Here is a 22,175-nt window from a genome sequence, read left to right as displayed (position 1 = left end):
CTTTGCCTCAGCTCATTTTTAATGATAGAAGGAAACCGTTTTGGTTAAAATGGAAGAAGCCCTGTTTTTCCCCAGCCCCCCTGGAGGAGACCACTTTCATGATTTTGGTTTGTGTCACGTCCTTTCCTTCCCCGTTGTCTCTACCATGTTGTGCATCTATCTTATAGAGAGAGAATCAGCATGTGCACACGGCCGTGAGCCAGACTCTAAGCGTATAGGGGGCTGCTGCGCTTGCTCTGCTGTGAGGACGGGTCAGGCTTGCTGCCCGCGGGGATTCTCACCCGGCCTCCCTCTCCTAGAACCGGCGGACAGACATCCAAACCGCAAAGCCAGAGGACAGCTGCGGACGAAAATAGAGTCTGGCGAAGGCACAATTCCCGTGCGATCCAACGCAAGCCTCCAGACGTGGGACGGGGTGCTGCAGGGTGAGAGGCTGCTCACCATGTCCTGCAGCGACAAGATGGCACGGTAAGGCCCCCTGCCCGCAGGCCGCCTGCAGGCGGGACGCGCCGCTCTGGTTCGGGGTTTCGTCTGTGTTTCCTGCTCTGTGTTCCCGGCCTTCTCTGGAGGACGGAGGCCCTATGCAGGGTTTTGGGGGCCACCATGCGGGGATCGAGCTGCGGCCCCCGTGCCGGAGGCTCTGGTCACCCACATGGCTTTGCTTCTGTCCTTGCACGTATGGGCCACCCATGGTGACGTGTAAAACAGTTTGCTCCCAGAGGAAAGGAAGAGGGTCCTCATTCCTAGAGGAAGCCACCTTGAAGGTCCCGTCCGCCACTGCGTTACCACTTTGGGTTATTATAGGTGCAGAGTGTCCTGGCGTCACATGCCAGGTGGTGGCCTCTAGGGAGGCTGGGGCTGCTGCAGGCCCACCCGTTTGCATTTGCTTGACAGGTGTTTTTTCAGACAAAGATGCGTCTAGGCCAGACTTTTTAAAAAGCCTCATTGTTTCAGGCGTTAGTTCCAAGAGCTCTGTTTTTATTTTTTAACAAATATTTACTTGGGGGGGAAAAAAAAGTGGGATCCCTGGGTGGCTCAGCAGTTTAGCACCTGCCTTTGGCCCAGGGTGTGACCCTGGAGTCCCGGGATCGAGTCCCGCGTCGGGCTCCCTGCAGGGAGCCTGCTTCTCCCTCTGCCTGGGTCTCTGCGTCTCTCTCTCTCCCTGTGTCTCTCGTGAATAAATAAATAAAATCTTTAAAAAATAAAAGAAAAAGTAACATAGATGGCAAAAAGTTGAGCGGTCCAGAAGCACGTAAGCCAGAGAAGGTCGTCTTCAGAGCTCCACTGTGCCAGCCATCGTGAGCGGGTCCGTGGCTGCCCGTCCGAAGCTGTCACAGCCGACGTGCGTGTGCACACACACGGCCCTTTTCAGTTGTCTGTCAGCCTTTCGTGTGTTGCTTTTCTTGGGTGGACCTTGTCAGGGAACCTCAGGTGCAAGAACGTGATTCCTCACACACTGTGGTCCGTTCCCCCCAAGCACGGGGTTTTTGCTTATTATGTGTCCTTCCTGTCGACTCTCCGTTCGTGTGCGCGTGCCTGTAGTGCCTTGAAAACTACACAGTGTGTCATTCTGGGGCGTTTGTGTGTGTCGTTAGCTTGTAGACGGAACTGTGTTTTCAACGCCATTCTGCATCTCATAGTTCCATTCATCCCAGCGCTTGGGACCTACCCCCGATGCCGTCATAAGCAGCGGGTGGATTACGTCTCACTCCTGCAGAGACGCTGTCGTGGTCATGGACTGCGCTAGGCCCGTTCCCTCACGGTGGAGACGTGGGTCTGCTCTAAGCCTCCTCTGCAGCTCAGCCTTGAGCTTCCATGAGTGTAGCTTGTTCTACCCGGGATCCCCGCCACACACACGTAGAACCTCACCAATGACGTCACACGCACCCCAGCCCGGGTCACACCAGTTCACACTTACACCAACAGTGCATCATGCTAGTTTCCGCCTCATTTTAATAAAAACTGGTGTCTGCTGGGGCTGTGGGGCAGCCACGCGCTGTTCGTCTTTCTCCCTGTGGTTGCCCGTTGATACCCTCTGCCGTTGGTCTTTTGGATCTCACCCTTTTTCCATCTTGATCTGCAGACGTTCTTCCTCCAGTTCCTACTGCAGTCCTCGAGAGTTTCAGACATTCCGTGTCAAAAAAAAAAAAAAAAAAAAAAAAAGACATTCCATGTCTTTTCCCGCCCAAACCCATGTTTTCACTTGATCCGTACCATGCTCCTCTTGAATAGAAAAGTTCAGTTTGTTATTACCTTATTGGTTAATTTTTCACCCTGGAAAGTGATTTGCACTTCCAGGATCTTATTTAAGAAATTGCTCCTCAGGGATCCCTGGGTGGCGCAGCAGTTTGGCGCCTGCCTTTGGCCCAGGGCGCAATCCTGGAGACCCGGGATCGAATCCCACGTCGGGCTCCCGGTGCATGGAGCCTGCTTCTCCCTCTGCCTGTGTCTCTGCCTCTCTCTCTCTCTCTCTCTCTCTCTCTCTCTGTGACTATCATAAATAAATAAAAATTTAAAAAAAAAAGAAATTGCTCCTCAAATTAAGAGCATAAAAATACTCTCCTATGTTTTTTTTTCTGAGATCTTTATCATTTTACTTTCAAATTCAGGCCTTTAGTACAGTTGTATTATAAGTAATAATTTGGCTTTATTGTTTTAATATAGTGAATCAGTTTTCCGAGTACCACCTACTAAATAATTGACATTTTCCACAGTAATCTGTGAAGGCATTGCTGTTATATACTGAAAGATGGGTCTGTTCCCAGCCTCTCAAATCTCTATGAGCTCAGAGTTAGATATATTTGGTTAATGATTAAAATAGTGCACAGTGGAGTTTGCAATTGAATGGATTAATTTTCCACTTTATCTTGCTTGTATTACATACTGAATAGATGGTCTGTTATCTAATTATGGATTAGATTATTTTACATGATTATATAGCAAAGATGTGATTTTGTGTTATTTTGGTAATACTCTATAATAGAATATTTTCATATATTATATATTATTATATTCAAAACATATTTTTTATGTAATATAAATACATATTTTTTATAAGTAATTTTTTTAAGTTTTTTTTTTTAAAGAATAGAGTTTAGGCTCACAACGAATAGAGTATCGAGTTCCATATACTCTATCCTTGCACACACACAGCCTCCTCCAGTTACACATCCCCCCCCACCCAAGGCACATTTTTTGTTTTTTTTTTTTTATTTTTTTTAGTATCCGAGGAGGGAGAGCGACACAGCAAGGAGAAGCAGGCTCATGCCGGGAGCCATTGGTTCGATCGGTCAGGATCGCGCCCTGGGCCAAAGGCAGGCGCCAAACCGCTGCGCCACCCAGGGATCCCCAGAGTGCACATTTGTTGCAGTTGATGGGCCTATATGGATGCAGCATAGTCACCAAAGACCATAGTTTACAGTAAGGTTCACTCTGGGTGTTGTTCATCGTCTAGGTTTGGACAATTATTTCATGACATGTGTTCATCATTATAGTGTCATATAGAGTATTTTCACTCCCAAAAGATCCTACATGCTCCACTCTTTCATCCCTCCTGCCCCTACCCCCCACCCCCAGCCCCCGGCCACCCCCGAGCCTGCTCCATCTGCACAGCTGTGCCTTTCCCAGACAGTTGTGTGGTTGGAGTTGCATGGTGCGCAGCCCCCTCACCCTGGCTGCTGTCACCGGGTCACGTGCCCTCACGGTCCCTCCATGTCTTCTCATGGCTGGATGGCTCATTTCCTCTTAGCGCTGGGTGCGCTCCTGTTGACTGGATGGGCCGTCTCCTTGTCCATTCACCCACTGAGGAGCACCGTGGGTGCTTCCACTGCTGGCAGTTCTGTAAACATCTGTGTGCAGGTTTTTGTATGCACCCGTGTTTTTTACCTTCCTTGGGTAAATACCAACAAGTATGATTGCTGAGTCATGCGGTAAGAATATGTTCAGTTTTGTAAGAAACTATGGAACTACATGTAGAGAGCTCCTAAAAACAACAACAGAATACCTGAGTCAAAACGTCTCAAGTCCTGGGGAAAGGATTTGAGTAGACACATCTCCAGGAAGATGTACAGACAGCCAGTGAGCACATGAAGATGCTCCACATCCCCAATTGCTAGGGACATACAGACCAAAACCACAGTGAGATTTCCCCTCACACCCACGGGGTGGGCTCCTGGCAACAAAACAGAACATAAGATAACAAGAGTTGACAAGGGTATGGAGACCTTGGAACCAACCCTGTGTGTGGTTGGCGGGAATGTAAATGTTGCAGCCACTGTGGAGACCGTATGGCAGCTTCTCAAAAGCATATAATTGCCATGTGATCCAGCAAGTCCGCTTCTGGGTGTTTGCCCCCAAAGAACTGAAAGCAGGGCCTCCAGAGATACTTGTTCACTCATGGTCACTGCAGCATTATTCACAAGAGCTAAAACATGATGAGATGTCTGTTAAGATCTTTCACCCACTTTTTAATAGGGTAGTTTGTTTTCTTTTAAGATTTTATTTATTTATTCATGAGAGACCCACAGAGAGAGGCAGAGACACAGACAGAGGGAGAAGCAGGCTCCCTGCGGGGAGCCCAATGTGGGACTTGATCCCGGGACCCTGCGATCACAACCTGAGCCAAAGGCAGACACTCAACCACTGAGCCACCCGGGCGCCCTTCTTTTTTGGGTTTTAAGAGTTCTTCGTATATTTTAGGTAACAGTCCTCTCAGATGTATCTTCTGCAAAGTTTTCTCCCAGTCTGTGGCTTGTCTTCTGATTCTGTGGATGTGGTTCTTTAAATTTTACTGTAGTCCGTCCTACCTATCAATGATTTCTTTCATGGATTGTGCTTTTGGTGTTGTGTGGAAAAAGTCATCACCAAACCCAGGGCCATGTAGATTTTCTCCTGTGTTATTATCTAGGAGTTTTATAGTTTTGCCTTCTACATTTAGGTCTGTGATCCATTGGGAGTTAATATTTGTGAAGGGTGTAAGGTCTGTGTCTAGATTCATTTTTTGGCACGTGGATATGCAGTTGCTTCAGCACCACTTGTTGAAGAGACTGGTTGCTCTCTTGTGTTGCATTTGTTTCTTTATCAAGGATCAGTTGACTATTCCCACGTAGGTCTGTTTTTTGGCTCTCCGTTCTGTTGCCTTGATTCAGTTGTCTGTTGTTTTGCCAGTACTACACTGTCTTGATTACCATTTGGGTTTTGAGTCCAATTCCATTGTATGTGGGTGTGGGAGGGGTTGGTCCCTCACACATCTAACAAGGAATTCTCCAATACCAGCTGGGTGTCCTACGATTTGCCTGTGCTTCCAGCTATAAATTGGAGGTCTCAAGGACCTCCTCCTTGGGTTCAATTAATTTGCTAGAGTGGCTCACAGATCTCAGAGAAACATTTTACTCACCAAATCACCAGCTTATTATAAAAGGGTATAATTCAGGAATAGCCAGGTGAAGGGCTGCAGAGGGCAGGTCAGGGAGCTTTGAGCCCTCTCCAGGTGTGCAGCTCTCCTCACATCCACATGCCCACCAACCCAGAGGTTTCAAACCCTGTCCTTTGGGGTTTTTATGGAAGCTTCATTACATAGGCACAATTCATTAAATCATGGGCCAATGGTGATTTTTAACAAATTAAAAAAAAATTTAAGTAATCTCTACACTCAACATTGAGTTCAAACTTATGACCCCAAGATCAAGAGTCACATGCTCTATCAGCTGAGCTAGCCAGGTGCCCCAAATCATTGGCCATTGGTGATTAACTGAATGTCTAGCCCCTCTCCCCTCCCTGGAGATCAGGGGGTTGGGACGGGAAGATCAACTCTCTAAACCAGCCTTCAACCGTAGGTGTTTTCTAGAAGTCACCTCATTGACAGAGTAGAAAACACCTGTCAGGCTCTCATCACTCTGGAGATTCCATGGGTTTTTAGGAGCCATGAGCCAAGAACCATGGATCAAGACCAAATATATATAAGGCCAAAATATAGTTCTTATAAATCACAGCATTGCAATTGATGTAGCTTTATAGTAGGTCTTGAAGCCACATGGTGTCAGTCTTTCAATGTTGAACCAATATGTTGGTTATTCTGGGTCTTTTGCATCCATATGGACTTTAGAATCCTTTGTCAAGTACCTGCAGAATACCTTGCTGGGACTCATTGAGACTCATTGAATCTGTAAATGAAGTTGGGAAGAGCCGACATCCTGACAGCAGTGAGTCTTCCTATCCATGAACATGGGCTATCTCTCCCATTTATTTAGTTCTTTGATTGTTTTTTCAGAGTTTAGTAGTACATATTTTGTTAGATTTATACCTATTTAATTTGTAAATGGTATTATGTTTTACAATTTCAAATTCCACCTGTTTCTTGTTAGTCACACTGACTTTTGACACCAAGGTACAATGGTAATTCAGTGGAGAAAAAAGTCTTTTTAACAAATGGTGCTAGAGCAGTTGGATGGCTCTATGGAAAAACAGACGGACTTCCTATTTTGTACCATAGACAATTAACTCAAAATGGATCATAGACTGAAATGTGTAGAAGAACGCAAGGGAAGATCCTGGCCATTGTGGTAGCACCCAAGATATAACACCAGAACGCTCAACTTCATCAGATTAAAATTCTTCCTCTCTTAAAGACATCATTAAAAGAATGAGAAATAAAGTGAGTGACTGGAAGAAAATATTCACAAATCAGGTATCTGATAAAGGGCTTGTTTGCAATATAAAAATTTAGACTCTCAAAACTCAACAAGGGAGAAAAAGCAATTTTTAAAATGAGCAGAATATTTGAATGGACACTTCATCAAAAAGGATGTCAAATAAGTGTGTGATGAGACGCTCGACACCAATAATTGTCCACTGGGACATGCACGTGACGTATAAAAGCACACACATCAGAGCGCTGGGCATATGCAGTGTGGACAGTGATACAGGGGCTGGTGGTCTTGTCCTAGGCGGAAGGACAACTGCTTGTGAAGAGTTTGGCAGTTTCTTAAAAAGTTCAAGATGTGCCTACTGCACATCCCAGTCACTGTGCACCCTGATGTTTGTCTCAGAGAAAAGGAAGCGTGCATCCAGGGTCACACACGAGTGTTCCTAGCAGCTCTCTTTGTAATCATCAGAGAGTGGAAGCAGCCCACACGGCATCTGTAGGGAAGTGGATATGCGCTTGGTGCTGTGTCCACCCGGTGGGATACCCCTTGGAGAAAAAACAAATGAACAATGATACCCAGGGCACCATGGGGTTATGCAAAGTAGGAGAAACCAGACAAACAGGAGTGCTTGCTCGGTGGTTCCATTTTCATAAATCCTAGAGAACCATACTGACCTCCAGGGACAAAGCAGGTCAGTGGCTGCCCGAGGCACAGCCCGCATAGAATAAGGTCTGAGGGGACTCTGGGGGTGATGGTCTCCAGGGCACACATGGAAGTCATCTCTTGGGGCGCCTGATTGGCTCAATCTCTGTTAGGTGTCCGACTCTTGATCTCAGCTCAGTCTTGATCTCAGGGTCATGAGTTCGAGCCCTGCGCTGGGCTCTGTGCTGCACTCTGTGCTGGTGTGGAGCCTACTCAAACACCTCTCACCACCGTGTGTGCCTTACTGTGCACAATGTGGTGCGTGTTCCCAGAAGAGGAAATCAGAGTGGAAATTTAAAAATGATAGTAATTCAGAAAAAAACCCCTACAGCTACTGAGTTACAAAGAGAACAAATCCAAATAAATAGAAAGAAGGAAACAATAAAGAGCGGAAATTATTTTTATTTTTTTATTTTTTTATTTTTTTTTAATTTTTTTTTAAATTTTTATTTATGATAGTCACAGAGAGAGAGAGGCAGAGACACAGGCAGAGGGAGAAGCAGGCTCCATGCACCGGGAGCCCGACGTGGGATTCGATCCCGGGTCTCCAGGACCGCGCCCTGGGCCAAAGGCAGGCGCCAAACCGCTGCACCACCCAGGGATCCCCAGAAATTATTTTTAAAGGCAACAGAGGAAAACAGGAAATGCTAACAAAGCCCCGTGTTCGTTCTTTGGAAAGGACAGTGATGTGAGCAGAGCTGGCAAGATTGACACGAAGAAACAGGGACAGAATGGAGGGGGACGGGCCAGCCCCACTGGGGATGGAACGGGAGACGGTCAGGGACGCGGCCGACACTGCACACGCCAGTGCATAGTTATGTACAGGATTGCAGGAGACGTGGTCACCAGTGTGACACGGAGTTAAAGTGTCCATTCCTGATGTGGACTCAGCGTCGGCGGAGGGCTTCAACAGAACACGGAGTGTTACAAACACTCCACCTGCCATGACACAATAGGCAGGAAATAAACTGAACAAAATCAAAGCGGGGGGGGCGGGGGAGGCGAGGAGCCGTGGAGAAGGGGACCCGCCCCTTGGATGGCTTGTGCCAGCTCTCTGCATGCTTGCAGCGCCAAGCATCCCATTTCGGGATCAGAAAAGTAGGGAAAGATCCCCAGCTCATTTTGTGGGATCATCACCAGCCTCATCTCCAGACCAGCTAGGCCAGTGACCAGGAGGCAAAGTGACAGGAGCCGTCCTCCGTCACAAACACACGCATACACACACCAAGCCCGATTGTGCACTTTGAGCAGTTTGGTCAGTTCCTTACGAAGCTGTGACTTTAAATGCAGTTTTAATCAAATGTCATTTTATCACGGCCCTTGAAAATCCGATGGCTGCACCCCGATGGAAGAGTGGCAGTGACGGGCAGTTCCTGACAGCCAGAGGAAATGGAAGTGATATGGAAGTTCATTTCTGTCGCACAGAAAGGTCCCACGGCAGGTGGGTCGTCCAGAATCCGTCCTCCTGCCGCATCGAGGGGGCGTCTCCTGTCCTCGAGGGCCCACAGTGCCCACCAGATCCCCGGCCCCTGGTCCGAGTTCCCACAGCGGGAGGGAGGCCAGCCCGGCTGCCTTCCGTCCACACTGCCGGCTGCGGGCCCGGGCTCATTGGACAGCTGCGTTCCATCATCCAGAGCCCCGTCCAGGGCCGCGTCTCGCTGCGCAGGAAGCTGGGGCTAGCGGGTTGGCCTGTGACCTTCTGAAACAGGATGGAGGGAAGGGAGGGGGCCTGCCCCCGCAGCCTCCGCTGTGCTCGGCGGACACTCCTGGAAGGAGGCACGCAGGCCCGTTACTCAGCACACACAAGCAGGTTCCAGGTAGATTAAGGAGCCGAATGTGAAGAGTGGTCCTGGCAACCTCCACTTAAGCAGGCTCCCCAGTCAAGGCATAGAAAGCCCAAATTAGAAAGAAAAATACAAATAAATTTGACTACATTAGAAGGTTAAAACTTATCTACCGAAACCCCCTTAGGTGTAGAAGGAAGAAAAGCCACATCCTGGGAGGTGAGAACCCAGCTGGTAAAGCCGGGTCCTGCAGCTCAGTGATGCAGAGGCGCCGACTGGGGGTCTAGAGATGGGGGTCGCACGCGGGAGCATAAGTCAGCTCGGGGACGGGAACCCTCACGACCTGCTCCTGCCCCTGCATGCTGGGTACCCGTCATCCGTGGGGAAAGCAGACGCCGTGGGAACAGCTCCCACACCTGCTGCCTCTGTCACCCGCCAGACAGGGGGCTCCCGCAGACACTTCTCCAGGACTCTGCAGTGCCTCCAGAGCTCGCAGACCCTGCAGGGTAAGGGCTCACCGCACAGGACTGCTCCCTCACAGACGCCAGTCACCGGAATCAGGCACCCAGAGCCACATTCCGTCTGACTCGCCTACACGTCGGGTTTCCAGGAGCCCTCTCTGGTATAATTTGCTAATACAGCTCGCAGAACCCACTTACCAGCTTATTAGAACAGAACGGGGGACAGCCAGGTGGAGAGGGGCCCGGAGAAGGGCCTGGGCCGGGGAGCACCCCCGCCCGCCGTCTGGGCACACCCCCGTCCAGCACCTGGCTGTGTTCACTGGCCTGAGAGCTGCCGAGCCCCCCTGCACGGCCCTGTGCGGGTTTCCGTTACTGGCCGTCGCCCTGGGTCACGGCTTATGAACCCACCCTGCACCCTCTGGCCGCCCCCAAAGTGGGGGTGGGATTGGGGGTTGGCCCGAGTGGTCCAGCCCTCTAGTCCCTGGACCAGCCCCCATCCTCCTCGAGTCGCCTCCATTGCAGAAGCTCAGGGACCCGTGGACGGGGATTGTTACTCAGCGTCTCACCAGCACGGGCCCGAGGGCTAGAAAGGTCATCCAGGACTGCCTTGGTGGCCCGGGTGCTGCCGGCTGCCTGCAGTCCTGTCCCTGCCCCGAGGGCCAGGGCGTAAGCACAACCCGGCGGCCCCTCTGGGAGGCGCAGTTGACCTGTGTCCCTTACAGGCTTCTCTGTCTTCTCTGTCGGACAGATGGACGGCCAAGCACAGCGTCGGGGCCGTGGGCAGGCGGAGGGGTGAGGGCCACAGTGGGCCAGGCATGGGGAGGGAGGGGCAGCGCAGCAGGAGGGTCACCCGGTGCCGTCCGTCTGTCTGGTGGGAGCCGGGAGGAGAGTGTCGCCACGGGACTCATGGTGAGCCCTGTCCGGGAGCGGGGATCTCGGTTCTTTTTTTTTTTTTTTAAGATTTTATTTATTTATTCAAGAGAAACAGAGAGAGAGAGAGAGAGAGGCAGAGACACAGCAGAGGGAGAAGCAGGCTCCATGCAGGGAGCCCGACTGACGGGGGACTCGGTCCCTGGGGCTCCAGGATCATGCCCTGGGCTGCAGGCGGTGCTAAACCGCTGAGCACCCCCCTGGGCTGCCCGGGGTCTGGGTTCTGATGACCGTGGCCCCTCAGCTCTCCTGTCTTCCTGTGCGCAGGGTCTGGCAGCAGGGGGTGGGGGGTAGGGGGGCCTGGAGGCCCGGGGTGGGCGCAGGGAAGCTGCTTGGGAGGAGGGAGAGAGAGGTGGAGCACCTCGGCACCTGCGCGGTTCTGACCCGTGTCACCCAGTGCCCACAGCCGACCCCGCGCCCTCACGTGGGGTGGACCGTGGGGTGGACCGGGCACCAGGTGGAGGTGAGCGTGCACACCCGGCTCGCGTCGAGTCACTCTGCTGCCTTTGCAGGGGCTTGCTCGGGACGTGGGCTGTGGGACGCTGGCTGCACCCCCTCACCCCAGCCCTCCCTGAGCCCGGGCAGCAGAGCTGCGTGCGGCTCCGTCCCCCCAGGGCCTCCGCAGAGCGTCAGGGCCCCTAGAGGTCTTTCACGAAGCATGTGTGCAGGGTTAATGATGCGTCACCAGCACGGGTTCTGTGAGATCACTGTTCAGACGTTTGCCCTGGGAGGCTGGGTTCCCCTAGAGATGGTCTAAAGCCCTATACAGGCTTGAATTTACATAAGAAGGGGGGCCCTGTGGCGTTCCTGAGCATTGAGCCATTTCATGCTTTTTCTTGTGAGAGAGGAAAACCTGTGTTTGAATGTTCTTGGGGGGGAGCATGCAGGGTGGGAGGGGAGATAGGGAGGTGGGGGGGAGATAGGGAGGTGGGGGGAGGAGCATGCAAGAGGGGGTGGGGGCGGTGGGGTGTGGGGGGAGGGCCGGTGGTACCCCTTCAGTGTGTACCTACTGACGGTACGTGGCCCGTGTATAGTTTAAGTGCGGGGACGTATCAGTGAGGAAAGCAGATGGAAGCCCCTCCCTCGTGGAGCTTGCACACTGGTGGGTGGGTGGGGGCAAGGGATGACCAATAGACCTCAGGTGATGCAGGGGGGCAGCGAGGAGGGCACCTGGGCGTGGGTGGGACGGCCCCACCCAGGGACTTTCTGCAGACACAGAGGTGGGGGTACAGTGCCAGGCTGCGGGGCCTGGGAGGAGTGGCCGGAAGCCCCCTTGCCTCTGGTGGCCCCAGCGGGAGGGGGATGGGGGGGAGGAAGGGCCAGGCCAGCCTCTGGAGGGGCCCTTGCAATGACCCTGTTTTCTAGGGAGGAGAGGGGAGTGTTGGAGGGTTCGCGCACTGGGGCATCCCAGCCTGTTTCCCAGGGGCCTGCAGCCGCCCCCCAGGGATGGCCCATGGGAGTGGGAGGCTGCGATGAGCGGTGGTCATCAGCGGTCAGCAGGGCCGTGGCCTGCAGCTGCCTCCTGGGGACCCACTGGACACTGCCCTCCGACCCCTTCCACAAGGGTCGAGGGGCCGCTGGACGCGGGCGCAGAGTGCAAACACAGGTGCAGCCAAGGTGGACCTGGTGGCCCTGCGGTGAGAGCAGAGCACAGGGCCACGGAGGGGCTCTGACCCCAGCCCCATGTCCTGGCCAGACCCTGCAGCCCCCCAACCCAAGCCCAGGGTGTTCCTAATGATGAAGTTTAGGAGTACGGGTGAGGCCCGGAGCCGACGGCCAAGAAAGGATTCCGGGGACGTCTTTGGTGCAGAGTGGGGGGGTTTATGGAAGCCCCGGGACGGACCCGTGGGCAGGAAGAGCGGAGGCCCGGGGCCTGTGAGGGGAGGCTGGTTACACACCTGGGAGTCGGGAGGTGAGCAAAAGGGAGATTTCCAAGGATTGTCATCTGCTAAGGAGGACCTAGATGCGGGAGGCCTTGCCATTGTCACACTAAAGACTGCTTCTCCCTCTGGCGGGAGGCATTAACATGAAGACAGTTGGAAACTTCCTGAAGAATGTCCCACATCCCACCCTGGGGGGTTTGTTTCTGGGTTATCAGCTGTGCTTGGTCCTCAGCTGCCCATGCTCCCCATCACTAAGGTGGGAGGGCTCTGCACCCCAGCCCAGGGCCTGACGGGGCCCCACCTGGGGCTGAGCATCTGTCGTCCGCAGGAGCCGGGTCTTTCCCGTTTCTTGGAATCCTGCTCCCCCTACCCCTCGCCCCGTTTGCCTTCTGACTGCTCTGTCCAGCAGCCTGGGCCCAGGAGCACGTGATCGTGGTGCCCAGGCCCTTGGGCCCCCTCAGCCGTCCTCCTGGGCAGGGGGCGAGGGTGCTGGAGCAGCAAGCCCAGGCCATCAGCCCCACACAGCGCCCTGACCCTCCCCTCCCTGCCGAGCCTGCCTCACCCCGTCAAACCAGGCTCTGCTGAGATCAACCCCCCCCCCAGCAGGAAGCCACCAGTTTGGGGTTTTCAAGGTCTCCTTTGTGGTTATTTTTATTGGAAGTGATAAAAATGTACTTTCTCTTTGGAGTCTCCTCCCAAGACACGTGGCTCGCCCACCGTCTCAGCGCGGAGCCTCAGGGTTGTGCGTGGGGAGGGAGGACGGCGAGAGACGGCCCGGCCTAGCATGATGGTTGAGTGGCCTTTCCTCTGTGTGCGTCTTCCTCGTTGTTGACCTTTGTACCCACGAAAGGGCGTCCGGGTGCCAGGCAGCTGTGGGTCGCGCTGGGTCGGCGCCACGCCTGACCCGGACGCGCCCTCTCCACTCAAGACCGTGTTCCCTCTGCCTCCAGGTGGAACGTGGTGGGCGTGCAGGGGTCCCTGCTCAGCATCTTCGTGGAGCCCATCTACTTCTCGAGCATCATCCTGGGCAGCCTGTACCACGGGGACCACCTCTCCAGGGCCATGTACCAGCGGATCTCAAACATCGAAGACCTGCCCCCCCTCTACACCCTCAACAAGCCTCTGCTCAGCGGCAAGTACCCCTGCCGTGTGGTCGTTCCCCTGTTCAGACCAGCCTGTTTGCCCGTGCGAGTCCCACAAATGGAAGCAGCACAGGGACGCTGCTCGGGCTGTCAGAGACGCCCGGGCCCTCAAAGAGGGCGGAAGGCGATGTTTTAGGGCCTCCTCCAATTCCTCTTTTGACTGATTGAAAACGTTGCCTCTTATAGATGCGTGACAGCCCAGACGTGGCCCCTGCGTGTTTTCCTTTCACTTGTATGCGTGTCTCCAAGGCCTGTCTCAGTGGGAGACACGACAGGTGTCATGAAAAGTACGCAGGTGTCACCTGTCCAAGGTTAAGTGGGGCTGGGCCGCCCGGGCCGTGTCCTCTCGGTGCCGAGCTGCCACCCGCAGAGGGAGCCCCGCACCCAGCCGGCTCTCGGGAGGTGGGCGCAGGCGCGGGTGCACCCGGGACGGGTCCGTGCTGTGTCGGCGGTGCCTCGCTCCTGCCGCGAGTGCCCGTGGTCACGGCTCTGTTTGCTGTGTTCCCGTAGCGCCTCAGTGGTGACCGGTGAGGGCCGCAAGAACTCTTGAACGCAGGGGCCCTAACTTCTCGGTTCACCCCCCTTTAAAGGACACGGTGAAGGTATTCTTAACCCGTTTGAAATAATCTCATTCTACTTACTTTTTTTTAAAGCTCAGAACTAAAACCATAATCCCAAACTAAAACGCGGTTTCCCGTGGTGTGTGCGTGCACGCTGCCGTGTTCGTGGTGCTTGGCTGCTAGCTCGCCTTCAGCGGCAGGAGGGCCGGGTGGCGTCTTAGTTGAAGGCACGGCTCCTGGAGCACATGAGGCCTGCAAAACAGGGAAAACCGGGGCTTGTGTCTGATCACACCTTGCAGCTCCCTAACCTCAACCGGTATCTTTTAAGAAAAAATACTGACTGCGCTAAAACTTGATAGCGAGCGATGGCAGCCGAGCGCCCGCGTGCGTCGACCGTCGGCTGCAAGGTAGGAGGTAAGCGTGAGTATTCTGTTGTGTGTTGGAACACGAGCTTCCCGTGATGCAGAAATAGCTTTCCGCGGCCGCCGTGGTCGGCGTGTGAGGCTGTTTCATTCCAGCCGTGACTTGTCTCTGCCGCCCGGGGCACCACACAGGTGCCCAGAGGAAGTCGTCCACCAGCGCCCCGCTGGCTAGTATCGCGTCCAGGGCCCACCCATGCAAAGACGGGTCGTTTTGCCGAGGGAATGTTCGAAGGTGTTGAAAGGACATTTATAAAGTCAAGTGTGTTGTGATCCCAGCACCTGTATGAAGCGCGTATGCGCCCGTGAAAAGGTGTTGGGAACGGCGTCCGCGGGATAGACCCCGAAGCAACCCTGGGTGCGTGTGCCACAGAGACCACGTGTGTAACAAAGGAGCAGAGTCACTCTTCCTTCTCCCGTCCCCAGCATCACTCCCACTCCCACACCCTGAAGCACAAAACCGTGCGGCCTTGGTGGACACGTGCCCGTGGGCACGGAGGGTCTGCAGGGAGCTGGCGTGACCTTGCGGTCGCTCTGCCCCCAGCACCTTTCGCAGCCCGGGTTCCTGGTCTTTCCGGGCCGGGACCCTGCACAGTCCTCCTGGACACGTGCGCAGGACGTCTGTGAAAGACACGGGACAGCGCTGGGGCTTCGGGGCACACGGTATTTCTCCACCGCTGAGCCACTGCACAGCGTCACTCTGCCGTCAGAGCCCGTTCCACTCTTTGAGGTCTTTTACTTTGGATCGTGCTTTATTTTGGAGACCATGGCGGTGTTTTTCCTCGGAGACGGTCCCAGTCTGTGCAGCAAGCAGCTCTGGGGAAGATGTCTTCAGTCTGTGGGTTCCCGTGTGGTCGGCAGGGGCGGCGCAGCAGCACGCCGGGGCGGGGGCATGGATGCCACTCGGGCAGGGAACCGGCACAAAGTCCCTGCCTGGTCTAGGGCGGGTGCTGGAGTGGGTGCTGTCACGGCCAGAAGGCCTCGCGCAGGGGAGCCTGGAACATTGGGGAAGTCACGCCCCTTTGCAATGGGCCCCACAGCAAAGCCCTGAAAACTTTGTTACAGGGAAGTCTTAGTTTATTTATTATTTTTTTAAGATTTTATTTATTTATTCATGAGAGACACAGAGAGAGGCAGAGACACAGGCAGAGGGAGGAGCAGGCTCCCTGCAGGGAGCCCGACGCGGGACTCGATTCCAGGACCCCCGGGTCACACCCTGAGCTGAAGGCAGATGCTCAACCACTGGGCCACCAGGCATCCCAAGTCTTACGTTTAACGAGTGACATGGACAGTGGCACAAGCAGGGCACTCGGGGTTGTTTCCTCCCGGTCAGGTGCACACGTGCGTGTGTATTAACAACGGTTCATGGCTGTCTGTCCTGCCCTTTCAGCTCCCGTTGTATCACAGATCCTTCCCGCGTGAAGGGTGGCGTGGCAGTCCCGTGGTCTGCGGCGTCCTCCGGGGGGGCGGGGTGGCCGCCAGCGCATTGTGGGGCACAGCCCGCTGGGCGAAGACCCACTACCTGCAACCAGAGTGGATCCAGGTGGACGGCAACGAAAGACGGAGCGCGGGCGGCCTCTTAGTGCCACCAGGGCCAGATGAGCACGTGCTTCTCCTTCCAGCAGAGAAAGGAGATCTTTTCGAGAAGGCAGCAGTTCCCAGGAGGGAGCTGCCACCGTGGGGCCCTGAGCACGCGCGGGGCGCCCTGCCCTGGCGTGTCGGACGTGGAAGCCTCTTGGACTCTCCTGTCTTCTTTCCAGATTAGTTTCACCCCTGGGACCTGCCAGCTTCGGGACAGCCCCGGCTTTCGATTTGCGTCCGCCAGCCTCTGAGTCTGCCCTGCTCCGCCGGCCGGGCTGCCGTCCAGGTGCACGGAGAGAACTGAGGATGAGAGGCCGGCGGCCTGAGGCTCCCCAGGGCACCGGGGCCACGGCCGGCTGCCCCCCCCCCCCCAGCGTGGACACGGAGCGTGACATCCAGGGCAGCACTGAGGGAGCGAGTGGGTTCTCGTGAACCCGTCAGCGCGGGGCCTCTGGGAAGGCAGGGCTGAGTGCGTGGCAGAGAGAAAGCGGAGGCGCTGCTGGCCTGCCAGGCGAGAAGCGTGTGCCTTGATCGCGGAAAGCCACGTACCCGCTTATTGTGGCCGGAGGAGCTGCCGTCTGCCTCTTGCCGCCAGCGCAGGAGAGAGGGCAGGGGTGAGGGCGGGGCGGGGAGCGTGTGTTTCCCAGGTGGGAGCTCAGCGCCCCTGACGGCAGGAACGGGGACGGTGACGACAGGTCGTGGTGGGAGCCCTGCCCAGAGGCCCTGAAGGTGTTGTCTAAACCCTTAAGTCCCCATGGACATGGTTTGCTTGTTGCTTTTTTAAAGAAATTTTGTGGGGGTCGTTAGTCATAAAGTGGTTACTTAATTGACATCTTCAAAGATTTTTCAGAAATATCAGTTGTTACACTTGATTCAAACCATGTCGTGGGGCAGCTACACAGTCCCTGCTGCCACCCGTCAGGGTGCAACAGGTGCAACAGACCCTGCAGGGCTCGGGGAGCCGCACGGAACAGAGACGCCGGCGCTGGGCCTCCTCCTGGGCCTGCTGGCCTGGGCGCGTCCCCACCCTGCCTGGCCCCGACCCTCCGGCACCCAAAGTCAGAGTCCCTTCTCCCGTCGGCCCCGCGGCCTGCTGGCGGGCTGGAAACGTTAGCCCTGCATGGCCTCGGGAACCCGGGTCTGCGCGACAGGCCCTCCTCCAGGCCAGGCCGCCGGCCTCGCTCATCACTCTGGACTCGAGCGCTCAGGCTCTTCCCGGAACTCAAGGTCGAGTCCCAAGAAGGGAGTCTTGTTTGGCCAGAGGCCCTGGTGTGAAGCCACCTGGTGGGGTTGGTGGTGGCGCAGGGCCGGGAGAGCCCGAGACCTGCTGCCCCGCTGGCTTCATTCACTTCCCTGTCAGCTGGAGAATCGTCGTCTTTAACGAAAGCCAGAATGAAAGTCTCACGCGGGGGGCTCTGCTCCTGGCTTAGATGGCAGGTCGTTTCACAGCCTTTTGGGTCCTCGGGTCTGCAGACAGAGAGGCCTAGACCCACGTGTCGTCGCTGCTGGGGCCACTCCTACCCAGGTCTTAGATTATTTGCACAACAGAGGTCACCTCCACCGAGATGGTTAACTACTCGTTTTCCTGGTCAACTGAGAGTGGCCGGTGGTTTCTGTAACGGGAACCCGTGGTGACCCTGAGGATCTCTTACCATCACTATGCCCATAATTCACTTTTGATTACCCATTAGCATGTGAGAGACCACAGGAAATACTTTTAACAAGGGAAATAAACAGTGTTGGGCCTTGCTCACTTGTGTCCGTTATCAGGCCAACTCACAGTTTGTAGTTTTGCTCTGAAAGCTCTGGTTCGACACACGTCATTTACAGCAGCTGAGGGACGTTCATTACCAGCCAGGCTGCACCTGCTGTTCTGCGCCACAGCCTGTGATCGACTCATTACCCTAGTTCTCGCCTGTGGCCCCAGAAAGAGAAGCTCCGCATGGGTGTCCATCCCCACGGTGGTGTCGGCCCCCGGCGACTCATAGACATACGCTCTCGTGACCATTTGGGGAGCTTTCTGCCCCAGAAAAAGCATATGGTTCGCAGTGAAACTTCAGGCTGGCTATTGCTTTTTGCCTTATTTTCTCCGGTCTTGCTGAAGACGGCACTTTTTTTTAGCTTAAAATATAAAAGCTACCTGTAATTTAAGATCTTATTTTCTCAGTTAACTGTTTCTAGTCTTAATGCAAATTGTTGTAACTCTAAGGTTTAACTGTCATTCAATAGTAATGATAATATTTTGACCTTATTGTACAGAAGTAGTGGAATTGCTAAGGACGATAACAGAAGCATTGTCCCTCATAAGGGAGAGGCCAGCTGTTTCCTCTGTGGGAGTCTCACCCATGGTTGGGGTGTAAGTGGTTGGGGTCTCCTGACCATCCCAACAGCCAAGCAAGGACTGGGCAGGACCTCTGGACTCTTGGTCTAGAAGGCGATGTGGGTCCTGGCTGGACATGGCTCTCCCTGGAATCCAATACACAGCCAGGAAACAGGTAGGAGAAACCATGCCAGCTACCCGAATTGATCAACCAAGATTTTTATTCACAAGCATGAATGAACAACCATTATCATTTGAGTTAACAGCACAGAAATGAATGAGCTATATGAGAAAACAGAACAACTAAAAGAAAATAAACCCAATTCGAGGAACAGAAGATAATATAAATAGCAAACCTTACATAGGGTATTTTGTGACTGTGGAAAGCAAATATCAGTTGAAGGTCTAGAAAGCATTCGTTCAACAAACACCAGGTAAGTGTGTAATAGGCACATGTTGGGATGAGTAGTGAGCAGAACAAAACCCACCCTCATAGACTGGGATTCTCATGAGGGGGGGGAAGGTACATCAAGTTTACCTCTGATAACTCGGAGCAGGAGACTGTAAAACGTGAAGAGTTGGAAGATGTAGAAAGTTAATCCAGTCTCTTATCTGGTAGCATTTCAGAAGTAGAAAACAGAGGAGCAGATGATAGAAGAAAATTTGGGGTGTACTGAAGAAAACCATGAGTATTGCAATGGAAATGATGCACTGGGTAGTGAGCAGAATTAACTTTTAAAAATCCATTCCTAACACATCTTTATGAATTTCAGAATAGCAAAGATAAAGAAAAGATGCTAAAAGCTTCTAAATGAACTACAATAAGTATCAGACTTATGTGACATTTATCAGGGACCCTGGGAGACAGAGCTGAAGAGGAATTGTATAAAATGTATATTTAGCCAAATATTAAGCCTTAGGACAAAGTGATGATTTTCAGATATTCAGAGATTCAGAGGATTTCTTTCCAATATATATTTTTTAAGGAAAAAAAAAAAAAAGTGGGCAGCCCCGGGTGGCTCAGTGGTTTAGCGCTGCCTTCAGCCCAGGGTGTGATCCTGGAGATCCAGGATCGAGTCCCACGTCGGGCTCCCTGCATGGAACCTGCTTCTCCCTCTGCCTGTGTCTCTGCCTCTCTCTCTCTCCCTCTCTCTCTCTCTCTCTCTCTCTGTCTCTCATGAATAAATAAATAAGTAAAATCTTAAAAAAAAAAAAAGACACTCTAGCAAAATGAAAAAGACATGTAAGAAAGAGAAAAATGTGGAATCCAAGAAAGAATACTTTGTAAATCCAAGAACATAATGACAAAGATAATTTATCAGCAAGACTAAAAAGTAACAATTCCAAGTTAGAACAGAGAATCATGTCAGAGAACTCTAAAAAGAACTTTTTTTTTTTTTCAGAAGAAAGGGAATGCATTTTAACAAACAGCCTGAGAAACTAAATGGTCTTAATGATAATGTGAAAGTAAGTGTTTCTTTGCGAGCAATTTTTAAAAAAAAGGAAAATGAAAACTCCAGGAAACACAAAAAGCTATTTAGGAAAGGAAGGGTAAACTAATGTACTGTGATGGCTCATTTTATGTGTCAAGTTGAATGGCCACAGGCCCCCAAATTAGACATTATTTCTGTCTGAGTCAGTAGACTCCATAAAGCAAATTGCCCTCCCCAGTGTGGGTGGGCATCTTTTAACCTATTGAGGGTCTCTTCAGAACAAAAAGTGGAGAAGCAAGAATTTACCTCTTTTTCCCTCCGCCTCACTGATGGAGCTAGGATGTCCCCTCTCACCTTCTCCTACCACTGGACTAGAATTTACACCATCTGGCCTGGTTGTCAGGCCTTTGGGCTCAGACTGAAAAGCACTGCCGGCTTTGACCTAATACTGGTCTGATTTTGAGGAGTTGGTGTGACATGGGACAGGATCCACCTGAAGTTATGCTTGAAATGATCTCCTTTAAGCAGTTTGGACTCTTTAACGGGATTAATTAACCCTGTCCTCTCAAGTGTGTCACACTCTGCAGCTCTGCAGGGCATCACATGGTCACTGTCCTGGGTGGTTAGTCCAGACTCCTTAACTATACGGGTTACTTTCTCTTACTGCAGACCCTAAAACTTAAAGTTAGCTAGAAAGAGTTCAAATTAAAACCCAAAGGCCTCAGCCACTCCGAGGTTAGATTCTCTTCAGTAATTCTTCCATCAGAGAAGCAGCCAGTGCTTAAACTGGATTCCTAGAATACGCATATCAGAACTGATGGGATGGAGCCATGGTTTCCCTTGGCAGAAGCATGCATGGCCTTGAATGAATGAGTGAAAAACGCTGAGCCAAGCATTTGGCCCAGAATTGAGAGGGAAAGGAGAGCAGAGCTAAATACGAAGCTAACTACAGGAAGAAGGAAGAAAATCGGGGAGAGACAGGAGGCAAGAGGGAGGGATGGAACCAGGAACAAGGCTACAGGTCATCGTAAAATCTAAAAGGTGTCGATTCGAAACAACAATAAGAGAGATCTACCGTCCGACAGTAGTATAACATCAGATAAAATCAACGGTCGGAATCGGGGTGTATCCACAGGTATGGAGGCAGGCATCAGAATCTTAAGAGAATTCTTTATGCAGCTCTAATACTGAAAAATTTGAAAATCTCAACAACAGCTTGCTTTACAAGCAAGATGTAAATTGCCAAAATTAACCCCAAAAGAAATAGAAAAATAAAATTAAATAAATAAATAAATAATAAATAAATAAATAAATAAATAAATAAGAAGAATGTGGCAAAGTTTCCAGCAAAGACACTGAAAATATTATCCACAGATTACCTTCCAACAAGTTCTCAGAGTTTAATCAGTCTGTCAAAGAACATTTAATTCCACCTCTGTATAAACTTTTCCAGGTCATAGGGAAGAGCAGTTGACCTCATTCCAAAACTGGGCGAAAGAGGCACAAATAAAAAGTAAACCACAGACAGCATCGCCTAGGACTAAAGATGCAAAACTCCTAAGTGTTTTTAATACTCGAAAACCAAATTTAACAACATACCCAGAAATCTAAGCATAGTTTGGTTGTGTAGCTATGAACATAGCTCACCTGGGAATAGATTCCAAGAGCGGATCCGGGCTCAGTACGTTACAGAAGTCCACGCACAGAGCGTGTGCACACGCGTGCTCTCAAGCACGCTGATGGTGTGTTTGCCAGAAGGATAGGGATTAAAACGGCGATTCTCGGGGGCAGCCCCGGTGGCTCAGTGGTTTAGCGCCGCCTTCAGCCCAGGGCATGATCCTGGAGACCCGGGATCGAGTCCCACGTCGGGCTCCCTGCATGGAGCCTGCTTCTCCCTCTGCCTCTCTCTCTCTAGCTGTGTCTCTATGAATAAATAAAATCTTAAAAAAATAAAATAAAACGGCGATTCTCATCTGGGAAGGAAGAGTTCTTAGGAGGAGGGGAGGATTTAAGAAGCTTTACAGACTCTCCAAGAGTTGCTTGTGGAGGGGTTTCCCAGATGGTTTAGGTTTTTGGGTCTTTTTCAGCGACCCCACCCACAAAACCTACCCAGTCGGGATCTCAGAGGTTGCACACGAGTGTGCTTACTGTTTAAAGCATAGATGTGAAGCTTCTATATGCTTAATTACCATAAAAATGATCATAGTGGCCATCTCTGGGTGTTGTAGCTTTACTTTCTCAAGTTCGTGTGAATTTTTGAAATTCTGCAAAACTGAGCAGGTGTTAGTTTTCTTTTTTTGTGTGTTTTTTGTTTTT

General features: G+C 52.3%; 1 protein-coding gene across 5 annotated transcripts in view; it reads left to right on the top strand.

Moving 5' to 3' along the window:
* ADARB1 (adenosine deaminase RNA specific B1) overlaps positions 1-22,175 on the top strand; it is a 144,162-nt gene that overhangs the window by 107,863 nt on the left and 14,124 nt on the right. For 4 of the 5 annotated variants that reach the window (XM_041734919.1, XM_041734921.1, XM_041734920.1 and 1 more), the window contains 2 exons: positions 168-468; positions 13,355-13,536. In XM_041734919.1, coding sequence (XP_041590853.1) covers positions 168-468; positions 13,355-13,536 — 483 coding nt within the window. The remainder of the gene's footprint in view (positions 1-167; positions 469-13,354; positions 13,537-22,175) is intronic. The other variant, XM_041734922.1, reaches the window with a different exon arrangement.

This window comes from Vulpes lagopus, chromosome 20, assembly GCF_018345385.1.
Source record: "Vulpes lagopus strain Blue_001 chromosome 20, ASM1834538v1, whole genome shotgun sequence".
Taxonomy (NCBI): Eukaryota; Metazoa; Chordata; class Mammalia; order Carnivora; family Canidae; genus Vulpes; species Vulpes lagopus.
Note: the sequence above shows the minus strand (reverse complement) of the source record. Positions and strands in the feature narration are given on the sequence as shown.